The 27,517-nt window shown below is 48.1% G+C and overlaps 1 protein-coding gene across 2 annotated transcripts in view; it reads left to right on the forward strand.

Annotated features, from left to right (window-relative positions):
* Positions 1-24,853, forward strand: part of LOC143740334 (signal peptide peptidase-like 2A) — a 27,218-nt gene extending 2,365 nt beyond the window's left edge. The window contains exons 2-17 of one of the 2 annotated variants that reach the window (XM_077232478.1): positions 1,326-1,436; positions 2,390-2,572; positions 2,665-2,754; positions 9,787-9,920; positions 9,995-10,146; positions 13,527-13,623; positions 15,176-15,277; positions 17,054-17,135; positions 17,223-17,297; positions 17,648-17,704; positions 19,561-19,608; positions 19,752-19,851; positions 20,451-20,531; positions 21,008-21,168; positions 21,621-21,654; positions 24,502-24,853. In XM_077232478.1, the coding sequence (XP_077088593.1) occupies positions 1,326-1,436; positions 2,390-2,572; positions 2,665-2,754; positions 9,787-9,920; positions 9,995-10,146; positions 13,527-13,623; positions 15,176-15,277; positions 17,054-17,135; positions 17,223-17,297; positions 17,648-17,704; positions 19,561-19,608; positions 19,752-19,851; positions 20,451-20,531; positions 21,008-21,168; positions 21,621-21,654; positions 24,502-24,542 (1,548 nt within the window). In that variant the 3' untranslated portion in view covers positions 24,543-24,853. The remainder of the gene's footprint in view (positions 1-1,325; positions 1,437-2,389; positions 2,573-2,664; positions 2,755-9,786; positions 9,921-9,994; positions 10,147-13,526; positions 13,624-15,175; positions 15,278-17,053; positions 17,136-17,222; positions 17,298-17,647; positions 17,705-19,560; positions 19,609-19,751; positions 19,852-20,450; positions 20,532-21,007; positions 21,169-21,620; positions 21,655-24,501) is intronic. The other variant, XM_077232479.1, reaches the window with a different exon arrangement.
* Positions 24,854-27,517: the final 2,664 nt, after the last annotated feature.

Here is a 27,517-nt window from a genome sequence, read left to right on the forward strand (position 1 = left end):
GTTTGAGTGAATCAGTGAGTATTTAAGTGAATGAGCGAGTGTTTGTGTGAATCAGGGAGTGTTAGAGTGAATCTGCGAGTGTTTCAGTGAATCAGAGCGAGTGTTAGAGTGAACCGGCGAGTGTTTGAGTGAATCAGTGAGTATTTAAGTGAATGAGCGAGTGTTTGTGTGAATCAGGGAGTGTTTGAGTGAATCAGTGAGTATTTAAGTGAATGAGCGAGTGTTTGAGTGAATCAGTGAGTATTTAAGTGAATGAGCGAGTGTTTGTGTGAATCAGTGAGTGTTTGTGTGAATCAGGGAGTGTTTGAGTGAATCTGCGAGTGTTTCAGTGAATCAGAGCGAGTGTTAGAGTGAATCAGGGAGTGTTTGAGTGAATCTGCGAGTGTTTCAGTGAATCAGAGCGAGTGTTTGAGTGAACCGGCGAGTGTTTGAGTGAATCAGTGAGTATTTAAGTGAATGAGCGAGTGTTTGTGTGAATCAGGGAGTGTTTGAGTGAATCAGTGAGTATTTAAGTGAATGAGCGAGTGTTTGTGTGAATCAGGGAGTGTTTGAGTGAATCTGCGAGTGTTTCAGTGAATCAGAGCGAGTGTTTGAGTGAACCGGCGAGTGTTTGAGTGAATCAGTGAGTATTTAAGTGAATGAGCGAGTGTTTGAGTGAATCAGTGAGTATTTAAGTGAATGAGCGAGTGTTTGTGTGAATCAGGGAGTGTTTGAGTGAATCTGCGAGTGTTTCAGTGAATCAGAGCGAGTGTTTGAGTGAACCGGCGAGTGTTTGAGTGAATCAGTGAGTATTTAAGTGAATGAGCGAGTGTTTGTGTGAATCAGGGAGTGTTAGAGTGAATCGGCGAGTGTTTCAGTGAATCAGAGCGAGTGTTTGAGTGAACCGGCGAGTGTTTGAGTGAATCAGTGAGTATTTAAGTGAATGAGCGAGTGTTTGTGTGAATCAGGGAGTGTTTGAGTGAATCGGCGAGTGTTTCAGTGAATCAGAGCGAGTGTTAGAGTGAATCGGCGAGTGTTTCAGTGAATCAGAGCGAGTGTTAGAGTGAATCGGCGAGTGTTTCAGTGAATCAGAGCGAGTGTTAGAGTGAATCGGCGAGTGTTTCAGTGAATCAGAGCGAGTGTTAGAGTGAATCGGCGAGTGTTTCAGTGAATCAGAGCGAGTGTTAGAGTGAATCGGCGAGTGTTTGAGTGAATCAGTGAGTATTTAAGTGAATGAGCGAGTGTTTGTGTGAATCAGGGAGTGTTAGAGTGAATCTGCGAGTATTTCAGTGAATCAGAGCGAGTGTTAGAGTGAATCGGCGAGTGTTTGTGTGTTTCTCTCACAGGTCGCCAGTCAGGAGGCGATTCTGCGCGCGTCTAATGGATCTACATTTAGAGAATACTGTCTGGTGTTCAACTCGTCCTGGAGCAACATCTCCGACAGCCTGAAAGCAGCGGTGAGAGAGTCAGGCCGGGAAAGATTAATTCCCAAATTCTGTATGATTTTTTTGGAACTACGTTTTAATCGTTACATTTTAGCAATCAAAAACCATGTCTTATTAACTTGAAATCATGAGGTTTTTTTTAAAACACAATAACAAGTTGAGAATCGAAAATCGATTCCGATTCGGGAAATTAAAACTTGAGGTCAGGAATCGGATACTTGTTATAAAATGTTAATTTCGATTCCTCTTATCGATTGTGAGCATTTCAATATGATTTTAAACCATTCAAGCTGAGAGACTCTGTTTCTGTGTTGGTGTGTATCAGTATATTGGATCCGTGCAGCTCTTAAAGTGACAGCACTAATATTCCTGCCGTCTCTATATAACTAATATATAACACTAATCAAACAACAAGAGACTTTTACAAGAATAACTTTTGTAACTATATTTGTAATGCATATTTCATTTATAAACTGGAGTGTTATTTTAAATTTGATTACAGTTTCTGTACCTGAATACCTAAAAATAAACACTGTTTATTACAATCGTATCTTTTCTCAGTTGTGTATATTTGTTGTGATTAGTAATTAAAAAAGAACAAATTAGCAGAGTGATTACTTGTCTTTAATAATGGTTGAAATTTATATTAGTTAGGCTAGTTGTTTTTCAATGGTATTTTTAAACCACAAGCAAAGTGTTCTTTAGCATGTTGATTTTGGTTCATGATATTTAGCTACAATTAAATGTTTTGCAATGAGACTAAATGTGAATGATATCTAAGTTTATTTTTTCCTTATTGAAATCGAAATTAGGAAACAATAAGAATTAGAATCAATAAACAGAATCGAAATAGGAATCGTTGATTTCAAACGATACCCAACCCTACTTATGTGAGTACTACAAATCTGTCAATTGACCTGCTCAACTCTGTGTGTGTGTGTGTGTGTATGTGTGTGTGTGTGTAGGTGGGGTATCCCCTGGTAAACCTGACGTCCAGTCAGCTGTGTGCTGCGGGTCATGTGACCCCGGGCTCTGTGAAGGGTCAGGCTGTGGTCGTGATGCGTGGAGGCTGTCAGTTCAGTCAGAAAGCTCTGGTTGCTCAGGATTTGGGTGTGTCTGTGCTTCTGATCGCCAGCAACAAAGATCTGGTAAGCGCTGATGATCGTTTTTGCACAAACACCAGTGTAAATCCTCACAAACACCAGTGTGAATCCTCAGTGTGTAAATATAATCTTACCAGGTGTCGCCGTCAGCCAACGACTCAGAGTACAACAAGGTGAAGATTCCTCTGGCCCTGCTGAGATACCGGGACCTCCTGGACGCGCTACAGGTGAAGATGAGACAGTGTGTGTGTGACAGTGCGTGAGTGTGAAAGCGAGTGTGAGTGAGAGAGCGAGTGTGAGTGAGAGAGCGAGTGTGAGTGAGAGAGCGAGTGTGTGTGAGTGAGAGAGCGAGTGTGTGTGTGAGTGAGAGAGCGAGTGTGTGTGAGTGATAGAGCGAGTGTGTGTGAGTGAGAGAGCGAGTGTGTGTGAGTGAGAGAGCGAGTGTGTGTGAGTGAGAGAGCGAGTGTGTGTGTGAGTGAGAGAGCGAGTGTGTGTGTGAGTGAGAGAGCGAGTGTGTGTGTGAGTGAGAGAGCGAGTGTGTGTGTGAGTGAGAGAGCGAGTGTGTGTGTGAGTGAGAGAGCGAGTGTGTGTGTGAGTGAGCGAGCGAGTGTGTGTGTGTGAGTGAGAGAGCGAGTGTGTGTGTGAGTGAGAGAGCGAGTGTGTGTGTGAGTGAGAGAGCGAGTGTGTGTGTGAGTGAGAGAGCGAGTGTGTGTGTGAGTGAGAGAGCGAGTGTTTGTGAGTGAGAGAGCGAGTGTGTGTGAGTGAGAGAGCGAGTGTGTGTGAGTGAGAGAGCGTGTGTGTGTGAGTGAGAGAGCGAGTGTGTGTGAGTGAGAGAGCGAGTGTGTGTGAGTGAGAGAGCGAGTGTGTGTGTGAGTGAGAGAGCGAGTGTGTGTGAGTGAGAGAGCGAGTGTGAGAGCGAGTGTGTGTGAGTGAGAGAGCGAGTGTGTGTGAGTGAGAGAGCGAGTGTGTGTGAGTGAGAGAGCGAGTGTGTGTGAGTGAGAGAGCGAGTGTGTGTGAGTGAGAGAGCGAGTGTGTGTGAGTGAGAGAGCGAGTGTGTGTGAGTGCGAGAGCGAGTGCGAGAGCGAGTGCGAGAGCGAGTGCGAGTGCGAGTGAGAGAGCGAGTGCGAGTGCGAGTGCGAGAGCGAGAGCAAGTGCGAGGGAGTGAGCGAGTGCGAGTGAGAGTGAGAGAGCGAGTGCGAGTGAGAGAGCGAGTGCGAGTGAGTGAGCGAGTGCGAGTGAGAGAGCGAGTGTGTGCGAGTGTGTGCGAGTGAGAGAGCGAGTGCGAGTGAGAGAGCGAGTGCGAGTGAGTGAGCGAGTGCGAGTGAGAGAGCGAGTGTGTGCGAGTGTGTGCGAGTGAGAGAGCGAGTGTGTGCGAGTGAGAGAGCGAGTGTGTGCGAGTGAGAGAGCGAGTGTGTGCGAGTGAGAGAGCGAGTGTGTGCGAGTGAGAGAGCGAGTGTGTGCGAGTGAGAGAGCGAGTGTGTGCGAGTGAGAGAGCGAGTGTGTGCGAGTGAGAGAGCGAGTGTGTGCGAGTGAGAGAGCGAGTCTGTGTGAGTGAGAGAGCGAGTGCGAGAGCGAGTGCGAGTGCGAGAGCGAGTGCGAGTGCGAGAGCGAGTGCGAGTGAGAGAGCCAGTGTGTGCGAGTGAGAGAGCCAGTGTGTGCGAGTGAGAGAGCGAGTGTGTGTGAGTGAGAGAGCGTGTGTGTGTGAGTGAGAGAGCGAGTGCGAGAGCGAGTGTGTGTGAGTGAGAGAGCGAGTGCGAGAGCGAGAGCGAGTGCGAGAGCGAGTGCGAGTGCGAGAGCGAGTGCGAGAGCGAGTGCGAGAGCGAGTGCGAGTGAGAGAGCGAGTGCGTGCGAGTGAGAGAGCGAGTGAGAGAGCGAGTGCGAGAGCGAGTGCGAGTGCGAGTGCGAGTGCGAGAGCGAGTGCGAGAGCGAGTGCGAGTGAGAGAGCGAGTGCGTGCGAGTGAGAGAGCGAGTGAGAGAGCGAGTGCGAGTGAGAGAGAGAGTGCGAGAGCGAGTGCGAGAGCGAGTGCGAGAGCGAGTGCGAGTGCGAGTGCGAGAGCGAGTGCGAGAGCGAGTGCGAGTGAGAGAGCCAGTGTGTGCGAGTGAGAGAGCCAGTGTGTGCGAGTGAGAGAGCGAGTGTGTGTGAGTGAGAGAGCGAGTGTGTGTGAGTGAGAGAGCGAGTGCGAGAGCGAGTGTGTGTGAGTGAGAGAGCGAGTGCGAGAGCGAGAGCGAGTGCGAGAGCGAGTGCGAGTGCGAGTGCGAGTGCGAGAGCGAGTGCGAGAGCGAGTGCGAGTGAGAGAGCGAGTGCGAGTGAGAGAGCGAGTGCGAGTGAGAGAGCGAGTGCGTGCGAGTGAGAGAGCGAGTGCGAGTGAGTGAGAGTGCGAGTGAGTGAGAGAGCGAGTGAGAGAGCGAGTGAGAGAGCGAGTGTGTGCGAGTGAGAGAGCGAGTGTGTGCGAGTGAGAGAGCGAGTGTGTGTGAGTGAGAGAGCGAGTGTGTGTGAGTGAGAGAGCGAGTGTGTGTGAGTGAGAGCGAGTGTGTGTGAGTGAGAGAGCGAGTGTGTGTGAGTGAGAGAGCGAGTGTGTGTGAGTGAGAGAGCGAGTGTGTGTGAGTGAGAGAGCGAGTGTGTGTGTGAGTGAGAGAGCGAGTGTGTGTGTGTGAGTGAGAGAGCGAGTGCGAGTGAGAGAGCGAGTGTGTGTGTGAGTGAGAGAGCGAGTGCGAGTGAGAGAGCGAGTGTGTGCGAGTGAGAGAGCGAGTGTGTGTGAGTGAGAGAGCGAGTGTGTGTGAGTGAGAGAGCGAGTGTGTGTGAGTCAGAGAGCGAGTGCGAGTGAGAGAGCGAGTGTGTGTGAGAGAGAGCGAGTGCGAGTGCGAGAGTGAGAGAGCGAGTGCGAGTGAGAGAGTGCGAGTGAGAGAACGAGTGTGAGTGAGTGAGTGCGAGTGAGAGAGCGAGTGCGAGTGAGAGAGCGAGTGCGAGTGAGAGAGCGAGTGTGAGTGAGAGTGCGAGTGAGAGAGCGAGTGCGAGTGAGAGAGCGAGTGCGAGTGAGAGAGCGAGTGAGAGAGCGAGTGAGAGAGCGAGTGAGAGAGCGAGTGAGAGAGCGAGTGCGAGTGAGAGAGCGAGTGCGAGTGCGAGTGAGAGAGCGAGTGCGAGTGAGAGAGCGAGTGCGAGTGAGAGAGCGAGTGCGAGTGAGAGAGCGAGCGAGTGCGAGAGAGAGTGCGAGCGAGTGCGAGAGAGAGAGCGAGCGAGTGCGAGAGAGAGAGCGAGCGAGTGCGAGAGAGAGAGCGAGCGAGTGCGAGAGAGAGAGCGAGCGAGTGCGAGAGAGAGAGCGAGCGAGTGCGAGAGAGAGAGCGAGCGAGTGCGAGAGAGAGAGCGAGCGAGTGCGAGAGAGAGAGCGAGCGAGTGCGAGAGAGAGAGCGAGCGAGTGCGAGAGAGAGAGCGAGCGAGTGCGAGAGAGAGAGCGAGCGAGTGCGAGAGAGAGAGCGAGCGAGTGCGAGAGAGAGAGCGAGCGAGTGCGAGAGAGAGAGCGAGCGAGTGCGAGAGAGAGAGCGAGCGAGCGAGTGCGAGAGAGAGAGCGAGCGAGTGCGAGAGAGAGAGCGAGCGAGTGCGAGAGAGAGAGCGAGCGAGCGAGTGCGAGAGAGAGAGCGAGCGAGCGAGTGCGAGAGAGAGAGAGAGCGAGCGAGTGCGAGAGAGAGAGAGAGCGAGCGAGTGCGAGAGAGAGAGAGAGCGAGCGAGTGCGAGAGAGAGAGAGAGCGAGCGAGTGAGAGAGAGAGAGAGCGAGCGAGTGCGAGAGAGAGAGAGCGAGCGAGTGCGAGAGAGAGAGAGAGCGAGCGAGTGCGAGAGAGAGAGAGAGCGAGCGAGTGCGAGAGAGAGAGAGAGCGAGCGAGTGCGAGAGAGAGAGAGAGCGAGCGAGTGCGAGAGAGAGAGAGAGCGAGCGAGTGCGAGAGAGAGAGAGAGCGAGCGAGTGCGAGAGAGAGAGCGAGAGAGAGTGCGAGAGAGAGAGCGAGAGAGTGCGAGAGAGAGAGCGAGCGAGTGCGAGAGAGAGCGAGCGAGTGCGAGAGAGAGTGAGAGAGAGAGAGAGTGCGAGAGAGAGCGAGCGAGTGCGAGAGAGAGAGCGAGCGAGCGCGAGAGCGAGCGCGTGCGAGAGAGAGTGCGAGAGAGAGAGCGAGCGAGAGAGCGAGCGAGTGCGAGAGAGAGTGCGAGCGAGTGCGAGTGCGAGAGCGAGTGCGAGAGCGAGTGCGAGAGCGAGTGCGAGAGCGAGTGCGAGAGCGAGTGCGAGAGCGAGTGCGAGAGCGAGAGCGAGTGCGAGAGCGAGTGCGAGAGCGAGAGAGTGCGAGAGAGAGAGAGTGCGAGAGAGAGAGAGTGCGAGAGAGAGAGAGTGCGAGAGAGAGAGAGTGCGAGAGAGAGAGAGTGCGAGAGAGAGAGAGTGCGAGAGAGAGTGCGAGAGCGAGTGCGAGAGCGAGTGCGAGAGAGAGTGCGAGAGCGAGTGCGAGAGAGAGTGCGAGAGAGAGTGCGAGAGAGAGTGCGAGAGAGAGTGCGAGAGAGAGTGCGAGAGAGAGTGCGAGAGAGAGTGCGAGAGCGAGTGCGAGAGCGAGTGCGAGAGCGAGTGCGAGAGCGAGTGCGAGAGAGAGTGCGAGAGCGAGTGCGAGAGCGAGTGCGAGAGAGAGTGCGAGAGAGAGAGAGTGCGAGAGAGAGAGAGTGCGAGAGAGAGAGTGCGAGCGAGAGAGAGTGCGAGAGAGAGTGCGAGAGAGAGTGCGAGAGAGAGTGCGAGAGAGAGTGCGAGAGAGAGTGCGAGAGAGAGTGCGAGAGAGAGTGCGAGAGAGAGTGCGAGAGCGAGTGCGAGAGCGAGTGCGAGAGCGAGTGCGAGAGCGAGTGCGAGAGAGAGTGCGAGAGCGAGTGCGAGAGAGAGTGCGAGAGCGAGTGCGAGAGCGAGTGCGAGAGCGAGTGCGAGAGAGAGTGCGAGAGAGAGTGCGAGAGCGAGTGCGAGAGCGAGTGCGAGAGAGAGTGCGAGTGCGAGAGAGAGTGCGAGAGCGAGTGCGAGAGCGAGAGAGAGTGCGAGAGCGAGTGCGAGAGCGAGTGCGAGAGCGAGTGCGAGAGCGAGTGCGAGAGCGAGTGCGAGAGCGAGTGCGAGAGCGAGTGCGAGAGAGAGTGCGAGAGAGAGTGCGAGTGCGAGAGAGAGTGCCAGAGAGAGTGCGAGATAGAGAGCGAGAGAGAGAGAGTGCGAGAGAGAGAGAGTGCGAGAGAGAGTGCGAGAGAGAGTGCGAGAGCGAGTGCGAGAGCGAGTGCGAGAGCGAGTGCGAGAGCGAGTGCGAGAGAGAGTGCGAGAGAGAGTGCGAGAGAGAGTGCGAGAGAGAGTGCGAGAGAGAGTGCGAGAGCGAGTGCGAGAGCGAGTGCGAGAGCGAGTGCGAGAGAGAGTGCGAGAGAGAGTGCGAGAGCGAGTGCGAGAGCGAGTGCGAGAGAGAGTGCGAGTGCGAGAGAGAGTGCGAGTGCGAGAGAGAGTGCGAGTGCGAGAGAGAGTGCGAGAGCGAGTGCGAGAGCGAGTGCGAGAGCGAGTGCGAGAGAGAGTGCGAGTGCGAGAGAGAGTGCGAGATAGAGTGCGAGAGCGAGTGCGAGAGAGTGCGAGTGCGAGAGAGAGTGCGAGAGCGAGTGCGAGAGCGAGTGCGAGAGCGAGTGCGAGTGCGAGAGAGTGCGAGTGCGAGAGAGTGCGAGTGCGAGAGAGAGTGCGAGAGCGAGTGCGAGAGCGAGTGCGAGAGAGAGTGCGAGAGAGAGTGCGAGAGAGAGTGCGAGAGAGAGTGCGAGAGAGAGTGCGAGAGAGAGTGCGAGAGAGAGTGCGAGAGCGAGTGCGAGTGCGAGAGCGAGTGCGAGAGAGTGCGAGTGCGAGAGAGTGCGAGTGCGAGAGAGTGCGAGTGCGAGAGAGTGCGAGAGCGAGTGAGAGAGCGCGAGCGAGAGAGTGCGAGCGAGAGAGAGTGCGAGAGAGTGCGAGAGAGAGAGAGTGCGAGTGAGAGAGAGTGCGAGTGAGAGAGAGCGCGAGCGAGAGAGAGCGCGAGCGAGAGAGTGCGAGCGAGAGAGAGTGCGAGAGAGTGCGAGAGAGAGTGCGAGTGCGAGAGAGAGAGCGAGCGAGTGCGAGAGCGAGAGAGAGAGCGTGCGAGAGAGAGAGCGAGAGAGAGAGCGAGTGCGAGAGAGAGAGCGAGCGAGTGCGAGAGAGAGAGCGAGCGAGTGCGAGAGCGAGAGAGAGAGCGTGCGAGAGAGAGAGCGAGAGAGAGAGCGAGCGAGTGCGAGAGAGAGTGCGATGGCGAGTGCGAGAGAGAGTGGGAGCGAGTGCGAGAGAGAGAGTGAGAGCGAGTGCGAGTGAGAGTGCGAGCGAGTGCGAGAGAGAGAGCGAGAGCGAGTGCGAGTGAGAGTGCGAGCGAGTGCGAGAGAGAGAGCGAGAGCGAGTGCGAGTGAGAGAGCGAGCGAGTGCGAGAGAGAGAGCGCGAGCGAGTGCGAGAGAGAGAGCGAGAGCGAGTGCGAGTGAGAGAGCGAGCGAGTGCGAGAGAGAGAGCGAGCGAGTGCGAGAGAGAGAGCGAGCGAGTGCGAGAGAGAGAGCGAGCGAGTGCGAGAGAGAGAGCGAGCGAGTGCGAGAGAGAGAGCGAGCGAGTGCGAGAGAGAGAGCGAGCGAGTGCGAGAGAGAGAGCGAGCGAGTGCGAGAGAGAGAGCGAGCGAGTGCGAGAGAGAGAGCGAGCGAGTGCGAGAGAGAGAGCGAGCGAGTGCGAGAGAGAGCGAGCGAGTGCGAGAGAGAGAGCGAGTGAGAGTGCGAGCGAGTGCGAGAGAGAGAGCGAGCGAGTGCGAGAGAGAGTGCGAGAGCGAGTGAGAGTGCGAGCGAGTGCGAGAGAGAGAGCGAGCGAGTGCGAGAGCGAGTGCGAGAGTGAGTGAGTGTGTGTGTCTGTGTGTGAGTGATTTGCTCAGAGTGAGTGTGTGAGAGTGAGTGTGTGAGAGTGAGTGTGTGAGAGTGAGTGTGAGAGTGTGAGAGTGAGAGTGAGAGTGGGTGTGAGAGGTGTGAGAGTGAATTTGATTGTGTGAGAGTGAGTGTGTGTGAATGCACACACACAAACACTTCATCAGATATAATTCAGATTAAGCTGTAAAGCAGCTCCACTGAAAACAATAGAGTCATAATTCAGATCCATCAAGTTTTGTTCTCATATGATAGTGTCAGTGGTTCAGTAATAATAATAATACTGAATACTAACGTCTGTGTGTGTGTGTGTGTGTGTGTGTGTGTGTGTGTCAGGTGTTTCCTCAGGGAATGGAGGTGAGGTTATACGCTCCCCCTGTGCCTGCGTTTGACGCCAGCATCATCATCATGTTTCTGATCGCTGTGTTCACGGTGACCATGGGCGGGTTCTGGAGCGGAGCGGCCGAGAAGTGAGTGAGATCACCAGTTCAGGCCAGTGCACGTGTCATGTGACGCGAGTGTTGACGTGAGTGTGTGTGTGCAGAGCGAAGCAGGCGGCGGGCCCGTCGTCAGAGGTGTGTGAGGGTCGCGCCGACAGCAGTGAACTCTCGCTCTACTCTCCTCTGAAGGTGCTGATGTTCGTGGCCATGATGTGTGTGATGCTCGTGCTCATGTACTTCTTCTACAAGTGGTTGGGTGAGTCTCACAGACACAGGAACGTGACTGAGATGTAGTTTGTGATCATCGTCATATTCTGCCTGGCGTCAGCCTCGGCAGTTTCAGTGAGTGTTTGAGTGAATCTGTGAGTGTTTGAGTGAATCTGTGAGTGTTTGAGGGAATCGGCAAGTTTTTGAGTGAATCGGCGAATGTTTGAGTGAATCGGCGAGTGTTTGAGTGAATCGGCGAGTGTTTGAGTGAATCGGCGAGTGTTTGAGTGAATCGGCGAGTGTTTGAGTGAATCTGAGAGTGTTTGAGTGAATCGGCAAGTTTTTGAGTGAATCGGCGAGTGTTTGAGTGAATCGACGAGCGTTTGAGTGAATCGGCGAGCGTTTGAGTGAATCGGCGAGCGAGCGTTTGAGTGAATCGGCGAGCGAGCGTTTGAGTGAATCGGCGAGTTTTTGAGTGAATCGGCGAGTGTTTGAGTGAATCGGCGAGTGAACCGGCGAGTGTTTGAGTGAACCGGCGAGTTTTTGAGTGAATCAGCAAGTGTTTGAGTGAATCGGCGAGTGTTTGAGTGAATCAGCGAGTGTTTGAGTGAATCGGCGAGTGAACGAGTGAATCGGCGAGTGAACGAGTGAATCGGCGAGTGAACCGGCGAGTGTTTGAGTGAACCGGCGAGTGTTTGAGTGCATCGGCGAGTGTTTGAGTGAATCTGTGAGTGTTTTTGTGAATCGGCGAGTGAACGAGTGAATCGGAGAGAGTTTGAGTGCATCCGCGAGTGTTTGAGTGAATCGACGAGTGTTTGAGTGAATCAGCGAGTGTTTGAGTGAATCGGCGAGTGTTTGAGTGAATCGGCGAGTGAACGAGTGAATCGGCGAGTGAACGAGTGAATCGGCGAGTGAACCGGCGAGTGTTTGAGTGAACCGGCGAGTGTTTGAGTGCATCGGCGAGTGTTTGAGTGAATCTGTGAGTGTTTTTGTGAATCGGCGAGTGAACGAGTGAATCGGAGAGAGTTTGAGTGCATCGGCGAGTGTTTGAGTGAATCGACGAGTGTTTGAGTGAATCGGCGAGTGAACGAGTGAATCGGTGAGTGAATCGGCGAGTGTTTGAGTGAACCGGCGAGTATTTGAGTGAACCGGCGAGTGTTTGAGTGAATCTGTGAGTGTTTGAGTGAATCGGCGAGTGAACGAGTGAATCGGAGAGAGTTTGAGTGCATCGGCGAGTGTTTGAGTGAATCGGCGAGTGTTTGAGTGCATCGGCGAGTGTTTGAGTGCATCGGCGAGTGTTTGAGTGAATCGGCGAGTGTTTGAGTGAATCGGCGAGTGAACGAGTGAATCGGCGAGTGAATCGGCGAGTGTTTGAGTGAACCGGCGAGTGTTTGAGTGAATCGGCGAGCGTTTGAGTGAATCGGCGAGCGTTTGAGTGAATCGGCGAGCGGTTGAGTGAATCGGCGAGTTTTTGAGTGAATCGGCGAGTGTTTGAGTGAATCGGCGAGTGAACCGGCGAGTGTTTGAGTGAACCGGCGAGTTTTTGAGTGAATCAGCAAGTGTTTGAGTGAATCTGTGAGTGTTTGAGTGAATCTGTGAGTGTTTGAGTGAATCGGCGAGTGTTTGAGTGAATCAGCGAGTGTTTGAGTGAATCGGCGAGTGTTTGAGTGAATCGGCGAGTGAACGAGTGAATCGGCGAGTGAACCGGCGAGTGTTTGAGTGAACCGGCGAGTGTTTGAGTGCATCGGCGAGTGTTTGAGTGAATCTGTGAGTGTTTGAGTGAATCGGCGAGTGAACGAGTGAATCGGAGAGAGTTTGAGTGCATCGGCGAGTGTTTGAGTGAATCGGCGAGTGTTTGAGTGAATCGGCGAGTGAACGAGTGAATCGGCGAGTGAATCGGCGAGTGTTTGAGTGAACCGGCGAGTATTTGAGTGAACCGGCGAGTGTTTGAGTGAATCGGCGAGTGAACGAGTGAATCGGCGAGTGAATCGGCGAGTGTTTGAGTGAACTGGCGAGTGTTTGAGTGAACCGGCGAGTGTTTGAGTGAACCGGCGAGTGTTTGAGTGCATCGGCGAGTGTTTGAGTGAATCGGCGATAGGGCTGCACAATTAATCGAATTTCTAATCGCGATTACGATTACGGATGCCACGATTACAAAAGAAAATCCACTCTGCGTGTGTGTGTTTAGAGCATAATTATGTTATGAGAGGTGAATCACGACTACTTCAGAAAACCCAGCACAATATGACATACCAGGCAGTGACGTAAGTGTACTCTGAAATAAAAAGTCTTTCACCTCAGAAAAACGGACTTTACTGTCCTGTCCCGTTATACTGTGCTCGTAGCGCGCACTCTTCAATTGCACGCGCAAATTCGTCGGCGCGCGCTGTGTATCGCTTCACTGTATAAAGTCCAAAAGAAACTACGAGCATGCAACGTCGTTACAATGTAAATTAAGTCACGAAATAAAAGTAAAATACCAATAAATCACGTGTTTGCTGAGAAGGATTTGCATGCAGGTGTGATTTTCATTCTATTCACCAGGAGCTGTTTCATTAACAGTTCTTGTTAGTATTGTGTAGCCTATTTACCATGGTAACTGTCTTTCCATAACCCAAAAATGCAACTTTATTTTCAGTTTGTGTTATTTTTTATATTATTAAACGACTGTGGTGGCTCATATCAACATTGTATTAACAAAAACTAGTTCTGGACTGCTATTTAATTGCTTTAGTATAGTCCTAATGTTTTTCTAGTCTTTACTATGAGTCATTCTTACAATTTATGTGTATGTTAAGTAAAGGGCAAGTCATGTGTATGACAAGTAAAAATTTAAATCAATATACATTAAGTTTTAAGTTCTGACATGGCTGTCTGTAACTACATGCATAAAATAACCAAACTGAAAGGCAAGAATATTTTTAACTACTAGCTGGGCCACATTAAAAGGCAACACTGATAATTCTCACATTGATGTGATTACAATTTTTGTGTAAACATGTATTATAATATGCCTATATATATTCAATGTAAATTGTGATAATCGTAATTAATAATCGCAATTACAATTTCAAGGGAATAATCGGCAATTATGATTTTTTTCATAATCGTGCAGCTCTAATCGGCGAGTGTTTGAGTGAGTGAGTGAGTGGAGTCAGCTTTAATTCTACAGCACTTTATACAGTAAAGATTGTGAAAAAAGCTTTACAGTAAGAAACAGGAAAATAACATAATCTTTGGCAAATATAATTCAGATTGAGCTGTAAAACAGCTCTACAAATGACAATAAAGTCATAATTCAGATCAACAAGTTTTGTTCTCACCTGTTAGTGTCAGTGCAATCAGATCAATAATAATACTGAATATTATCAGCCTGTAAGAGCTTCAGCTTCAGGAAGGTGACTGAGATGTAGTGTGTTTCTCCTGTAGTTTATGTAATTATCGTCATATTCTGCCTGGCGTCAGCATCTGCACTCCATAACTGTCTGGATTCCCTGATGACGGCTGTGGGCTGCGGGACGCTCAGGTGAACACACACACGCACGCACACACACACGCACGCACACACACACACACACACACACACACACACACAGTGTATTCACTGAAGTATGCTTCATCCAGCTTACTTTAACTATAACAGTAACTGTGATAACTGCAAGTATAATGCAATAACTGTAATAACTAACTATAACATTAACTAATAACCATAACAATAACTTGATAACTGTAACAACAACTAACTATAATGTTACTATAACGACATCTGTTACTATAACAGTAACTGTAACAATAACTATAACGATAACTGCAAGTATAACGGTTACTGTAACTAACTATCCACCTTATTCCTGACGAGTTTACTGCGTTTAGAATTATGGGCGGCACTTCCGGTTTGGGGAACTCCCATTCAAAAAGACTGAGACGAATCATTTCCAATCATAAGGTTGCCCTACAAATAAAGCTGATCCGTCAGTTTGACTCAATGAGCTATCAGTTTTCTTTCATGTTTTATCTAAGAATAACATGAGAATAACGTAACACTTGGTATTTTAACGTGACATGTTATGACAAGAATATCTATAGTAAGAGCTCTGCATTCTTTTCCTCATGATTATTTTCTTTTTTACTTTTGAATTCCGCTGTAATAGTATGATAAAGGTCAACATATATACTGCACATTTGTGGTCTGTTCTCCCGATTTAATTTACGATGTACACCATTAATAATTCACTGGAATCCTCCCCAAATCCTCACGTCTCTTTCCAGGTTTGGTTTCACAGGTAAATACAATTTATAATCTGTCAAAATGACTGAAATCACTTTAAAATAGTATCACGCAATGCTGAAGTAAAACATTTTTTTATTATTAAGGCATATGTTACGTAATACAGATACCACAGTGATATTTAACCGACCGATTTTGCTGTGGAAATATGCTTTTTCAGAGATAATTCATGGTCTGTTGAAAGTACCTTGTTGATGCTTTTACACTTTTAAATGTCCTTTTAATGTTCAATGGTTGAAGGGTGAGTAGAATTATGTAATGTCATCGTACACGGTTTAAAAAAAATATATGATTGCGTCCATAGAGCTAGTCTTTCATTGATTGTTTACAGCTTAACGGAAGTTACACCCATAATTCTCGCAAAGCACCATGGGGCGCAGGAATGCTGTGGATAACATTAGAACTGTAACTATAACAGCAACTGACGCGGGCGGGACCAACCCCGAGTGTGAGGGACAGCATCTCGCGGAGTTCTACTCTAAGCCTAAACTCATTTGTTTGAAGTGAAACTGAAACTGGTTGCGTGTGTAAAATGAGCTGCACAAATAAACAAGCTCACATTCCTCTCTCATTCAACACAAACATCCGCATAATTGCATTATATAAGTCACAGCATGTTTCAGATGAAAAAAGAAACAAACTAGTATGAACACTAGTAACTCTACACCGTCCAGCTGTTGTCATGGTTACCACTCTGTTATTGGAGGTTTATGATCTGTGTGTGTGTGTGTGTGTGTGTGTGTGTGTGTGTGTGTGTGTGTGTGTGTGTGTGTGTGTGTGTGTTTTCCAGCGTGTCCTGCCGTGAGAAAAGTGTGTCTGTGCGGACGTTGCTGCTCAGCGCTGTCTGCATTACACTGGCTGTGATCTGGGGCGTGTACAGGAACGAGGACAGGTGATACACACACACACACACACACCACACACACACACACACACACACACACACACACACACACACACACACACACACACACACACACACACACACACACACACACAATCTCTCACTCACATACTCAGTCACACTCAGTCACACACACAGCATCAGATCGTCCAACTACACGCAACTTTTTACTCAAGAGATTTCTTTCTTCCGTTTGTTGTTATGGGAAGAAGGAGGCGGGAACCGGCAAACACTTAAAGGGGGGGTGAAATGCTGTTTCATGCATAGTGAGTTTTTCACACTGTTAAAGAGTTGGATTCCCATGCTAAACATGGACAAAGTTTCAAAAATGAAGTTGTAAGTTTGATGGAGTAATTCTGTTCCAAAAATACTCCTTCCGGTTTGTCACAAGTTTCGGAAAGTTTTTTTCGAATACGGGCCTGTGTGACGTCAGAGTCGCCGGAATTTCCTTATACGGGTCTTAAGGGCACTTCTCCCGGAAGGGCGCGCGCGCATCTGTAGCCTAGTGCGTGCGAGAGTACGCCTATGCCCATCAGAGCGCTGGGCTCGGCTGCGCTGCAATTAAAAAAATGGCACCAAAAAAGTGTGTTTTTGGTAGTAAACAACATGATCACATACAGTTAATGTATCTATGGAGCATGCGATGTATGGTGTGTGTTTAAATACATTTGTTTAGCTGGCCACTGTAGGTGTCAGTTTGTTTATTGTAAAAATAAATCATGTCCTCATAAACCAGTCTGTCTGTCTACAACACACAAATGTTGTAAAACTCGCGCATGACATGGTGTTCTAAAAACACTGCGCTCAAGTTCAAATCATTTCTATTTTTAAAAAAACGCTCGAGACCTTATGTTTTTCACCCATTTCACTGCCCATCTCACGTTTTTGTGAGCAAAAACGCGTTCTGTATGAACGAGCCCTTATATTGTTTAAGTTATAAGTTATACCGTTCCAGTAGGCCTACACACCACATAGAGACGTCCTGCTGTAGTCGTTGCTGCTGCTGCTGGTCGTCTTCAATCTCAGCCTCGGGATCTGATTCTGGATCAAAAATGTATGGCTGAATCTGATTGTTAGCCGTGGTTTATTTTCGGATGTCACTCACAGCTTCCAGACGCTCTCAACGCAAAAGCTTCACGCGCTCGTGTCGTGATTATTTAGCTCCGCCCACACGGTACGCCTCCACCCGCTCGGGTTTTTCCGGAAAGACTCGGTACAGCCTATCTTTCTTTTATAAATATAATAAAACTAAAGACTTTTTGGAGATATGAAGGATGCAATACTACTCTATAGGTACTCAAGATTAACATGAGATTGAGTGAAACTGAGCATTTCACCCCCCCTTTAACAAACTTTAATAAATAAACAAATACAAAACGAAAGTAAAAGACAGCAGCCCCTCACAGACAACTGCTGTCACACACAACACAACACAACACAAGTCCAGGCCTGTTCCTCTCTCTCTCTCCACTGTCGTCGCTCGTCCGCGATCACACCACCGGCCCCGTCCTGCTCGCCACACGGCATTCTGAGTTCTCTCAGTTCTGCATTCAACGTGTGTGTGTGTGTGTGTGTGTGAGAGAGAGAGAGTTTGTGTGTGTGTAGAAATGCTGCTGTTTGCATCACTATTACTTTATAATAATAATATATGGTCATTTGAACAAATCTCTGAATCTTTGGAAAATAACAGAATCAATGCTGCAAACTTGATCAAATATGAGACACGTGTTCCTGTTTCTCCTGCTGTAACTCTGGTGTTTGCAGGTGGATCTGGATCCTTCAGGATCTGCTGGGAATCGCCTTCTGCCTGAACTTCCTGAAAACCATCAGCCTGTCAAACTTTAAGGTGAGGCGTGTTTTAAAGTATCAATCTATCAGTGTGCGTGTGTTGTTTCCTGCGGGTCTGACGTGTGTGTGTGTGTGTTTCCTGCAGATCTGTGTGATTCTGCTGAGTCTGCTGCTCCTCTACGACGTCTTCTTCGTCTTCATCACACCGTTCCTGACAGCTGTGAGTATCAGATGAAGTTGTGCTGGTCTTCTCTCCTCTATTGTTTCGTATATCGAGTGAAGCGCTTCTGGAACAAGAACACATGTGGGTGGGGCTTGATTGTGTCTGTGGGGAAGTGATTGGATGATTGTGGTTTGCTATTGGCTGATCTCATGTGAGTGACAGGTTATAGCCCCGCCCACATCATCAGAGAAGAGAAGCTGCAAGAGGAACTTATTGTCATTCAACATTATTAACACTATAATGATGTGCACCCATAAATCATTTAGAATAAACACTGCAATATATCATTAAAAAAATAAATGGTCCATTTTGATTTCATGGTGACTTTAATGGGTGTGTGTTTTCAGAATGGAGAAAGCATCATGGTGCAAGTAGCTCTCGGTCCGGGCGGAGGTGGAGGAAAGGTGAGTGTGAGTGAGTGTGTGTGTGAGTGAGTGAGTGAGTAAGAGAGTGTGTGAGTGAGTGAGTCAGTGAGTGTGTGTGTGAGTGTGTGAGTGAGTGAGTGAGTGAGTGAGTCAGTGAGTGTGTGTGTGAGTGTGTGAGTGAGTGAGTGAGTGTGTGTGTGAGTCAGTGAGTGAGTGAGTGTGTCAGCGAGCGAGCGAGTGTGTCAGTGAGTGAGTGAGTGTGTCAGCGAGCGAGCGAGTGTGTCAGTGAGTGAGTGAGTGTGTCAGCGAGCGAGCGAGTGTGTCAGTGAGTGAGTGTGTCAGTGAGTGAGTAAGAGAGTGTGTGAGTGAGTGAGTCAGTGAGTGTGTGTGTGAGTGTGTGAGTGAGTGAGTGAGTGTGTGTGTGAGTCAGTGAGTGAGTGAGTGTGTCAGCGAGCGAGCGAGTGTGTCAGTGAGTGAGTGAGTGTGTCAGCGAGCGAGCGAGTGTGTCAGTGAGTGAGTGAGTGTGTCAGCGAGCGAGCGAGTGTGTCAGTGAGTGAGTGTGTCAGCGAGCGAGCGAGTGTGTCAGTGAGCGAGCGAGTGAGTCAGTGAGTGAGTGAGTGAGTGTGTGAGTCAGTGAGTGAGTGAGTGTGTCAGCGAGCGAGCGAGTGTGTCAGTGAGTGAGTGAGTGTGTCAGCGAGCGAGCGAGTGTGTCAGTGAGTGAGTGAGTGTGTCAGCGAGCGAGCGAGTGTGTCAGTGAGTGAGTGTGTCAGCGAGCGAGCGAGTGTGTCAGTGAGCGAGCGAGTGAGTCAGTGAGTGAGTGAGTGAGTGTGTGAGTCAGTGAGTGAGTGAGTGTGTCAGTGAGTGTGTGAGTGAGTGTGTCAGTGAGTGTGTCAGTGAGTGTGTCAGTGAGTGTGTCAGTGAGTGTGTGTGTGAGTGAGTGAGTGTGTCAGCGAGTGTGTCAGTGAGTGTGTCAGTGAGTGTGTCAGTGAGTGTGTCAGTGAGTGTGTCAGTGAGTGTGTCAGTGAGTGTGTCAGTGAGTGTGTCAGTGAGTGTGTGTGTGAGTGAGTGAGTGTGTCAGCGAGCGAGCGAGTGTGTCAGTGAGTGAGTGAGTGTGTCAGCGAGCGAGCGAGTGTGTCAGTGAGTGAGTGAGTGTGTCAGCGAGCGAGCGAGTGTGTCAGTGAGTGAGTGTGTCAGCGAGCGAGCGAGTGTGTCAGTGAGCGAGCGAGTGAGTCAGTGAGTGAGTGAGTGAGTGTGTGAGTCAGTGAGTGAGTGAGTGTGTCAGTGAGTGTGTCAGTGAGTGTGTCAGTGAGTGTGTCAGTGAGTGTGTCAGTGAGTGTGTCAGTGAGTGTGTGTGTGAGTGTGTGAGTGAGTGAGTGTGTCAGCGAGTGTGTCAGTGAGTGTGTCAGTGAGTGTGTCAGTGAGTGTGTCAGTGAGTGTGTCAGTGAGTGTGTCAGTGAGTGTGTGTGTGAGTGAGTGAGTGTGTCAGCGAGCGAGCGAGTGTGTCAGTGAGTGAGTGAGTGTGTCAGCGAGCGAGCGAGTGTGTCAGTGAGTGAGTGAGTGTGTCAGCGAGCGAGCGAGTGTGTCAGTGAGTGAGTGTGTCAGCGAGCGAGCGAGTGTGTCAGTGAGCGAGCGAGTGAGTCAGTGAGTGAGTGAGTGAGTGTGTGAGTCAGTGAGTGAGTGAGTGTGTCAGTGAGTGTGTCAGTGAGTGTGTCAGTGAGTGTGTCAGTGAGTGTGTCAGTGAGTGTGTCAGTGAGTGTGTGTGTGAGTGTGTGAGTGAGTGAGTGTGTCAGCGAGCGAGCGAGTGTGTGAGTGTGTGAGTCAGCGAGCGAGTGAGTGTGTGTGTGAGTGTGTGTGTTGTGTGGTCCCCTAACAGCAGTGACTGCTTCTGCTTCTAGAGTGATGGAGTGTCTGTTCCCGCCGATCCCTCGTCCTCCTATGAGAAGGTGAGACGCTTTTCCTTTTTATACCATTTTAACAAATGATTCTGCGTGTATGCAAATTAAGTTCTTCAAATATATCACTGAGTGTCTCGAGTTCTACTGATTGCCGTCACGAGCACTGTGTGTGTGTGTGTGTGCGTTTCCAGCTGCCTGTAGTGATGCGTATCCCACAGTTCTCTGCGGTGGCTCAGAACCTGTGTATGATGCAGTTCTCCATTCTGGGCTACGGTGACATCATCATACCAGGTCAGAATACACACACACACACACACACAAAACACACACACAAAACAACTAATGCTGTCAATCAAAACCAAACCTGATCCAGTAATGAATGAAAATTAAATTAAAGTGCTCTGTGATGTTATTTTAAAGGCTCCTGATGTTGTTCACACGCATCCAAGGTCAAAAACACATTAATGTACAAACTTACATGATCAGCAGGAAGTGAGACAATTACTGACGACTCGTTTCAGTTCAGAATCGATTCTTTATTTTGTTAGATAACTCGTTTTATCTGAACTTTGATCTTTTACAGCTTTATTACACACTGCATGAAAGGGAATATCTAGAAAAAGCACTGAAGTTTTATAGTTATGTATTAAGTAAATCCATAACTAATCTTTTAATTTTTAAATATTTCTGTTTTGATTATTTCTAATGTCTAAAGCTGCTGATTAAATTTTTTTTTTTAGGAATTACAATAAATATTATAATCAAAATAAAAAAAATTCAGATTATCTGAACTTTGATCCTTGAAACTTTGCAGAGCTTTATTACACACTGCATGAAAGGTCGTCATATCCCGAAAGCATGAAACTAATGTTCTGAGTAACCCTCTGCAGGACTGCTGGTGTCCTACTGCCACAAGTTTGACGTGTGGAAGGGAAACTCCCGAAGAACATACTTCATCTCCAGCGCTGTCGGTACGAGAACAACAGATCTCACACACACACACTCACTCACTCACTCACACACACACACACACACACACGAGCATCAACACTCACGTCAAGTCACCTTTATTTATATAGCGCTTTTTACAATACTGATCATTTCAAAGCAGCTTTACAGAGATAACAGGAAAATAATGCAACAAAGTTTGTTTCTAGAAGAAAATAGCGTCACAGTCCAGCTTAAGTAAGTTCAGAGATGGTTCATTTTTGTTGTAAAAAAGTTATTAATTTAGTTTATATATATATAGCCGCTCTGGAAAAAAACGTAATGTCATCGTTCAGTTCTCATATAATAGTGTCAATGCGGGAGATCAATAATATTGCTGAATATTAAATGTTAAATGTGCCTGTGCTTCATTCTCTCCTGAGATCAGACTAACAGTGTGTCGTGTGTGTGTGTGTGTGTGTGTGTGTGTGTGTGTGTGTGTGTGTGTGTGTGTGTGTAGCGTACGCCGTGGGGCTCGTGCTGACGTTTGCAGTCATGCTGTTGTCTAAGATGGGCCAGCCGGCTCTGCTGTACCTGGTTCCCTGTACGCTCCTGTCCTGCTCCGTCCTCGCCGCGGCCCGCAGGGAGTTCAGGAGCTTCTGGACCGGCCCCAGCGTCCCGGTGAGCCCAGAGACCGGACCGGGAAATCGGCCCGTTCAGACAGTAATAATAATAATGACCCAATAAGTACAATAGAGACACCAGAATAACAATATTCATGATTCTGAAGCTGAAAATACAGAATTATTTTAGACGAATGTTTGCACTCTGTCACTGACTAGATATATTTAAAATAATGTAGGCCACTTTTTACTGGACACATCAGATATTTGGCATTACCAGGACCCACAAATATTCCCCAATTCAATTATTATACATAATATTTAACATTATATATAGTAGTTCAATGTAGTACTGACACTAAAACTTTCCTTACACAGTAATACACTATACAGAATAGATATTGTTGCATTTTTTGTATTGCGATATATTGTTACACCCCTACTATCTGTGTCTGTGAGACGTGTTGTGATATAAGACTGCTGTGTTACATGTGACTTGGTCTCCATCAGGTCCTGGATGAGTCTAGGAAGCTGTTATTATCAGGTTTGAGCTCTTGATTTAATCTCTGTGTTGTGTTTGCTCAGCTTGTGCTGTAATGCCTGTTCCTGCAGTTCTCCTGCACAACACTAGGTGGCGCTAGAGTACACAGATGATCTGCTTCTGTCTCCAGCATGTTTATCAGATGCCTGATGTTTTCAGTTTCTCTAACTAACACACAAACAGAAGAAGTCTTTAACCCAGTGTAGAACTGACTCTGTTTGCGTGTTCCTGCGCTTCACACTGACTGTGAATCAGTCGCCGCCGCTGATTCGCTCTTACTGTCGCATCCGTCGCCGCATCATCATCATCATCATCATCATCATCGCTGCTCAGTGTAGTCACTCAGTGGCGTCGGTGACCGGCTGCTTTCATTCAGTTCCTGTCAGTGTGAACATCGCTTTACTTTAAATGAATGTTATACTCGACAACAGTGATTCATTTTGAAGCATTTTAGCTTTTTTATACAAACTGGGTCTCATTGACTAATAATAACATGGATTATTCATAAGTATTCTCACAGGAGAACTTAACACCTAAACTACATCAACGTACGCACACGAATTTGCTTTAAACCTATTTATCTAATAATAACAATGATAAATTATATACGTATTTAAATATAAACTATATATTGATAAAACTATGTAAATAGATATTTAATACCAATAAACTAATAATTAACATTTACAGACTCTCACTGTGATTGATGCTGAACACTAACCGTAACTGGTAGCTACATGCAAATTCTAATGCAGTTAAAATCATTTTTAGTGAAAATCACTCTAGTTTTATATTTTTCCTGATCAGCAGCATCTACTAAACACTGAAACTGCACTGAGTGTTTCATGTGTCTGACTGTAACACACACACACACACACACAGGACTGTAACACACACACACACACACACACACACACACACACACACACACAGGACTGTAACACACACACACACACACACACACACACACACACACACACACACAGGACTGTAACACACACACACACACACACACACACACACACAGGACTGTAACACACACACACACACACACACACACACACACACACACACAGGACTGTAACACACACACACACACACACAGGACTGTAACACACACACGACTGTAACACACACACGACTGTAACAGTAAAGGACAGTAACACACACACACACACACACACACGACTGTAAAAGTACAGGACAGTAACACACACACACACACACACACAGGACTGTGACACACACACACACACACACACACAGGACTGTAACACACACTCACACACGACTGTAACAGTACAGGACAGTAACACACACACACACACGACTGTAACACACACACTCACACACGACTGTAACAGTACAGGACAGTAACACACACACACACACACACACACACACGACTGTAACAGTACAGGACAGTAACACACACACACACACACACACACACACAAACACACACACACACACACACACACACACACACACTCACACAACTGTAACAGTACAGGACAGTAACACACACGACTGTAACGCACACAGGACTGTAACGCACACACAACTGTAACACACACACGACTGTAACGCACACACACGACTATGACGCGCACACACACGACTAACGCACCCAGGACTGTAACACACACACTCACACACGACTGTAACACACACACACGACTGTAACGCACACAGGAATGTAACACACACACTCACACGCAACTGTAACACACACACGACTGTAACGCACACACACGACTGTAACGCGCACACACACGGCTAACGCACCCAGGACTGTAAACACACACTCACACACAACTGTAACACACACACGACTGTAACGCACACACACGGCTAACACACACAGGACTGTAAACACACACTCACACACAACTGTAACACACACACATGGCTAACGCACCCAGGACTGTAAACACACACTCACACACAACTGTAACACTCACACGACTGTAACGCACACACACGGCTAACACACACAGGACTGTAAACACACACTCACACACAACTGTAACACACACACGACTGTAACGCACACAGGACTGTAACGCACACACACGGCTAACGCACCCAGGACTGTAAACACACACTCACACACAACTGTAACACACACACGACTGTAACGCACACACACGACTGTAACGCGCACACACGACTGTAACGCACACACACGACTGTAACGCACACACACGACTGTAACGCACACACACGACTGTAACGCGCACACACACGGCTAACGCACACAGGACTGTAAACACACACTCACACACAACTGTAACACACACACGACTGTAACGCACACACACGGCTAACACACACAGGACTGTAACACACACACACTCACACACAACTGTAACGCACACACATTCACACACGACTGTAACGTGCACACACACATGACTGTAACACACAGGACTGTAACACACACACACACACGCACTCACACACGACTGTAACACACACACACTCACACACAACTGAAACGCACACACATTCACACACGACTGTAACGTGCACACACACATGACTTTAACACACAGGACTGTAACACACACACACACGCACTCACACACGACTGTAACGCATACAGGACAGTAACACACACACACACACACACACACGACTGTAACACATACAGGACTGTAACACACACACACACGCACTCACACTGGACTGTAACGCATACAGGACAGTAACACACACACACACACACACACACACACACACGACTGTAACACATACAGGACAGTAACACACACACACACACACACAACTGTAACACACACAGGACGTGCTCCACTGTTACAGTAATGTGTGTGTGTGTGTCCTCAGATGGAGGCTCTGGAAACCCTGAAGGAGTGAGGAACTGCTGAGGGACCGTGACTGATCCGTGTTCCCTCGGACACGCCAACTATAAACCTTCATGATGATTTGATGGGAATGTTGAGTGTGTTTCTGACTGATGAAGCATCATCATCATCATCATCATCGTCACACTGGGGCACTTTACTAAAAAACTGAAATGATTCTTTAAGGGGCCTTAAATTACCAGCACTTGCTGTTTTTTTTACTTTCACTTTTTTATGTGATAATTTTATAGCGTAATGTTTGAAATATTCCACAAACCTGTAATTAAGAATTTACTTTCTCTTTGTCATTGAAATAAACACATCTGAAAACAAAACCGGATGATTCTGATTTCAGACACTGCCTGACATCTAACTGTCAGTAAGAACATTTACACACACACTCGTCTGGACAAGGAAATGTAAATAGTTCTGTCTGACAAACGTGTGTAGATGCTGGAAGGAGCCGAGATATTCACAATATCTGAACACTGGATATCAGTTCGGACTAAAGCCTTTACACGACGACTTATAAAGATGATGTGAAGTTTGAAGTGAAATTGGACTTTTAAAGTGTGTGTGAAGTGTCTGCTGTGTGGTTGTTTGTTGAAGCTGTCAGGCGCTGCTAGAGGTGTGTGTGTGTGAGTGAGAGTGTGTGTCAACTTTAGTCAGATGCATTTACATTGTTACTGTGCCTCAGATGTAATCAACTCTATCTGTGTCTGTAAAGGTGTGAACCAAATGGCCCATACAGATGTGTGGCCTATAGATGCTGAATGGCCCATACAGATGTGTGGCCTATAGAAACTGAATGGCCCATACAGATGTGTGGCCTATAGAAACTGAATGGCCGATACAGATGTGTGGCCTATAGATACTGAATGGCCCATACAGATGTGTGGCCTATAGAAACTGAATGGCCCATACAGATGTGTGGCCTGTAGAAGCTGAATGGCCCATACAGATGTGTGGCCTATAGAAACTGAATGGCCCATACAGATGTGTGGCCTGTAGAAGCTGAATGGCCCATACAGATGTGTGGCCTATAGAAACTGAATGGCCCATACAGATGTGTGGCCTGTAGAAACTGAATGGCCCATACAGATGTGTGGCCTGTAGAAACTGAATGGCCCATACAGATGTGTGGCCTATAGGAAACTGAATGGCCCATACAGATGTGTGGCCTATAGAAAACTGAATGGCCCATACAGATGTGTGGCCTATAGATACTGAATCGCCCATACAGATGTGTGGCCTATAGAAACTGAATGGCCCATACAGATGTGTGGCCTATAGAAACTGAATGGCCCATACAGATGTGTGGCCTGTAGAAACTGAATGGCCCATACAGATGTGTGGCCTATAGAAACTGAATGGCCCATACAGATGTGTGGCCTGTAGAAAGTGAATGGCCCATACAGATGTGTGGCCTATAGAAACTGAATGGCCCATACAGATGTGTGGCCTGTAGAAACTGAATGACCAATACAGATGTGTGGCCTATAGAAACTGAATGGCCCATACAGATGTGTGGCCTATAGAAACTGAATGGCCCATACAGATGTGTGGCCTATAGAAACTGAATGGCCCATACAGATGTGTGGCCTATAGAAACTGAATGGCCCATACAGATGTGTGGCCTGTAGAAACTGAATGGCCCATACAGATGTGTGGCCTGTAGAAACTGAATGGCCCATACAGATGTGTGGCCTATAGAAACTGAATGGCCCATACAGATGTGTGGCCTATAGAAACTGAATGGCCCATACAGATGTGTGGCATATAGAAACTGAATGGCCCATACAGATGTGTGGCCTGTAGGAAACTGAATGGCCCATACAGATGTGTGGCCTATAGAAAACTGAATGGCCCATACAGATGTGTGGCCTATAGGAAACTGAATGGCCCATACAGATGTGTGGCCTATAGAAACTGAATGGCCCATACAGATGTGTGGCCTATAGAAACTGAGTGGCCCATACAGATGTGTGGCCTATAGATACTGAATGGCCCATACAGATGTGTGGCCTATAGAAACTGAATGGCCCATACAGATGTGTGGCCTATAGAAACTGAATGGCCCATACAGATGTGTGGCCTATAGAAACTGAATGGCCCATACAGATGTGTGGCCTATAGAAACTGAATGGCCCATACAGATGTGTGGCCTATAGAAACTGAATGGCCCATACAGATGTGTGGCCTATAGAAACTGAATGGCCCATACAGATGTGTGGCCTATAGAAACTGAATGGCCCATACAGATGTGTGGCCTATAGAAACTGAATGGCCCATACAGATGTGTGGCCTGTAGAAACTGAATGGCCCATACAGATGTGTGGCCTGTAGAAACTGAATGGCCCATATAGATGAGTGGCCTATAGAAACTTATTGGTGTGAATGATAAAGACACAGCATTGCTCAGAGGAGATTGCAGGGTAGATTGATCTCCTGTGGGAGGCCCTAACAGTTTTCTATTGTTTGTAGCCCATTTGTCTTCATGTAGACAATATGTGTGGTGATACGGGTAAGGTTAGCACAGGTTTGGTGATACGGGTAAGGTTAGCACAGGTGTGGTGATACGGGTAAGGTTAGCACTGGTTTGGTGGTACGGGTAAGGTTAGCTTAGGTGTGGTGATACGGGTAAGGTTAGCACAGGTGTGGTGATACAGGTAAGGTTAGCACAGGTGTGGTGATACGGGTAAGGTTAGCACAGGTTTGGTGATACGGGTAAGGTTAGCACAGGTGTGGTGATATGGGTAAGGTTAGCACAGGTGTGGTGATACGGGTAAGGTTAGCACAGGTTTGGTGGTACCACAGGTTTGGTGATACGGGTAAGGTTAGCACAGGTGTAGTGATATGGGTAAGGTTAGCACTGGTTTGGTGGTACGGGTAAGGTTAGCACTGGTTTGGTGTTTTGGTGATACGGGTAAGATTAGCACAGGTTTGGTGATACGGGTAAGGTTAGCACTGGTTTGGTGGTACGGGTAAGTTTAGCACTG

Source organism: Siphateles boraxobius, unplaced genomic scaffold, assembly GCF_051911475.1.
Source record: "Siphateles boraxobius isolate OS27281-9 unplaced genomic scaffold, OSU_SipBor_1 170, whole genome shotgun sequence".
In the NCBI taxonomy this organism is placed as follows: Eukaryota; Metazoa; Chordata; class Actinopteri; order Cypriniformes; family Leuciscidae; genus Siphateles; species Siphateles boraxobius.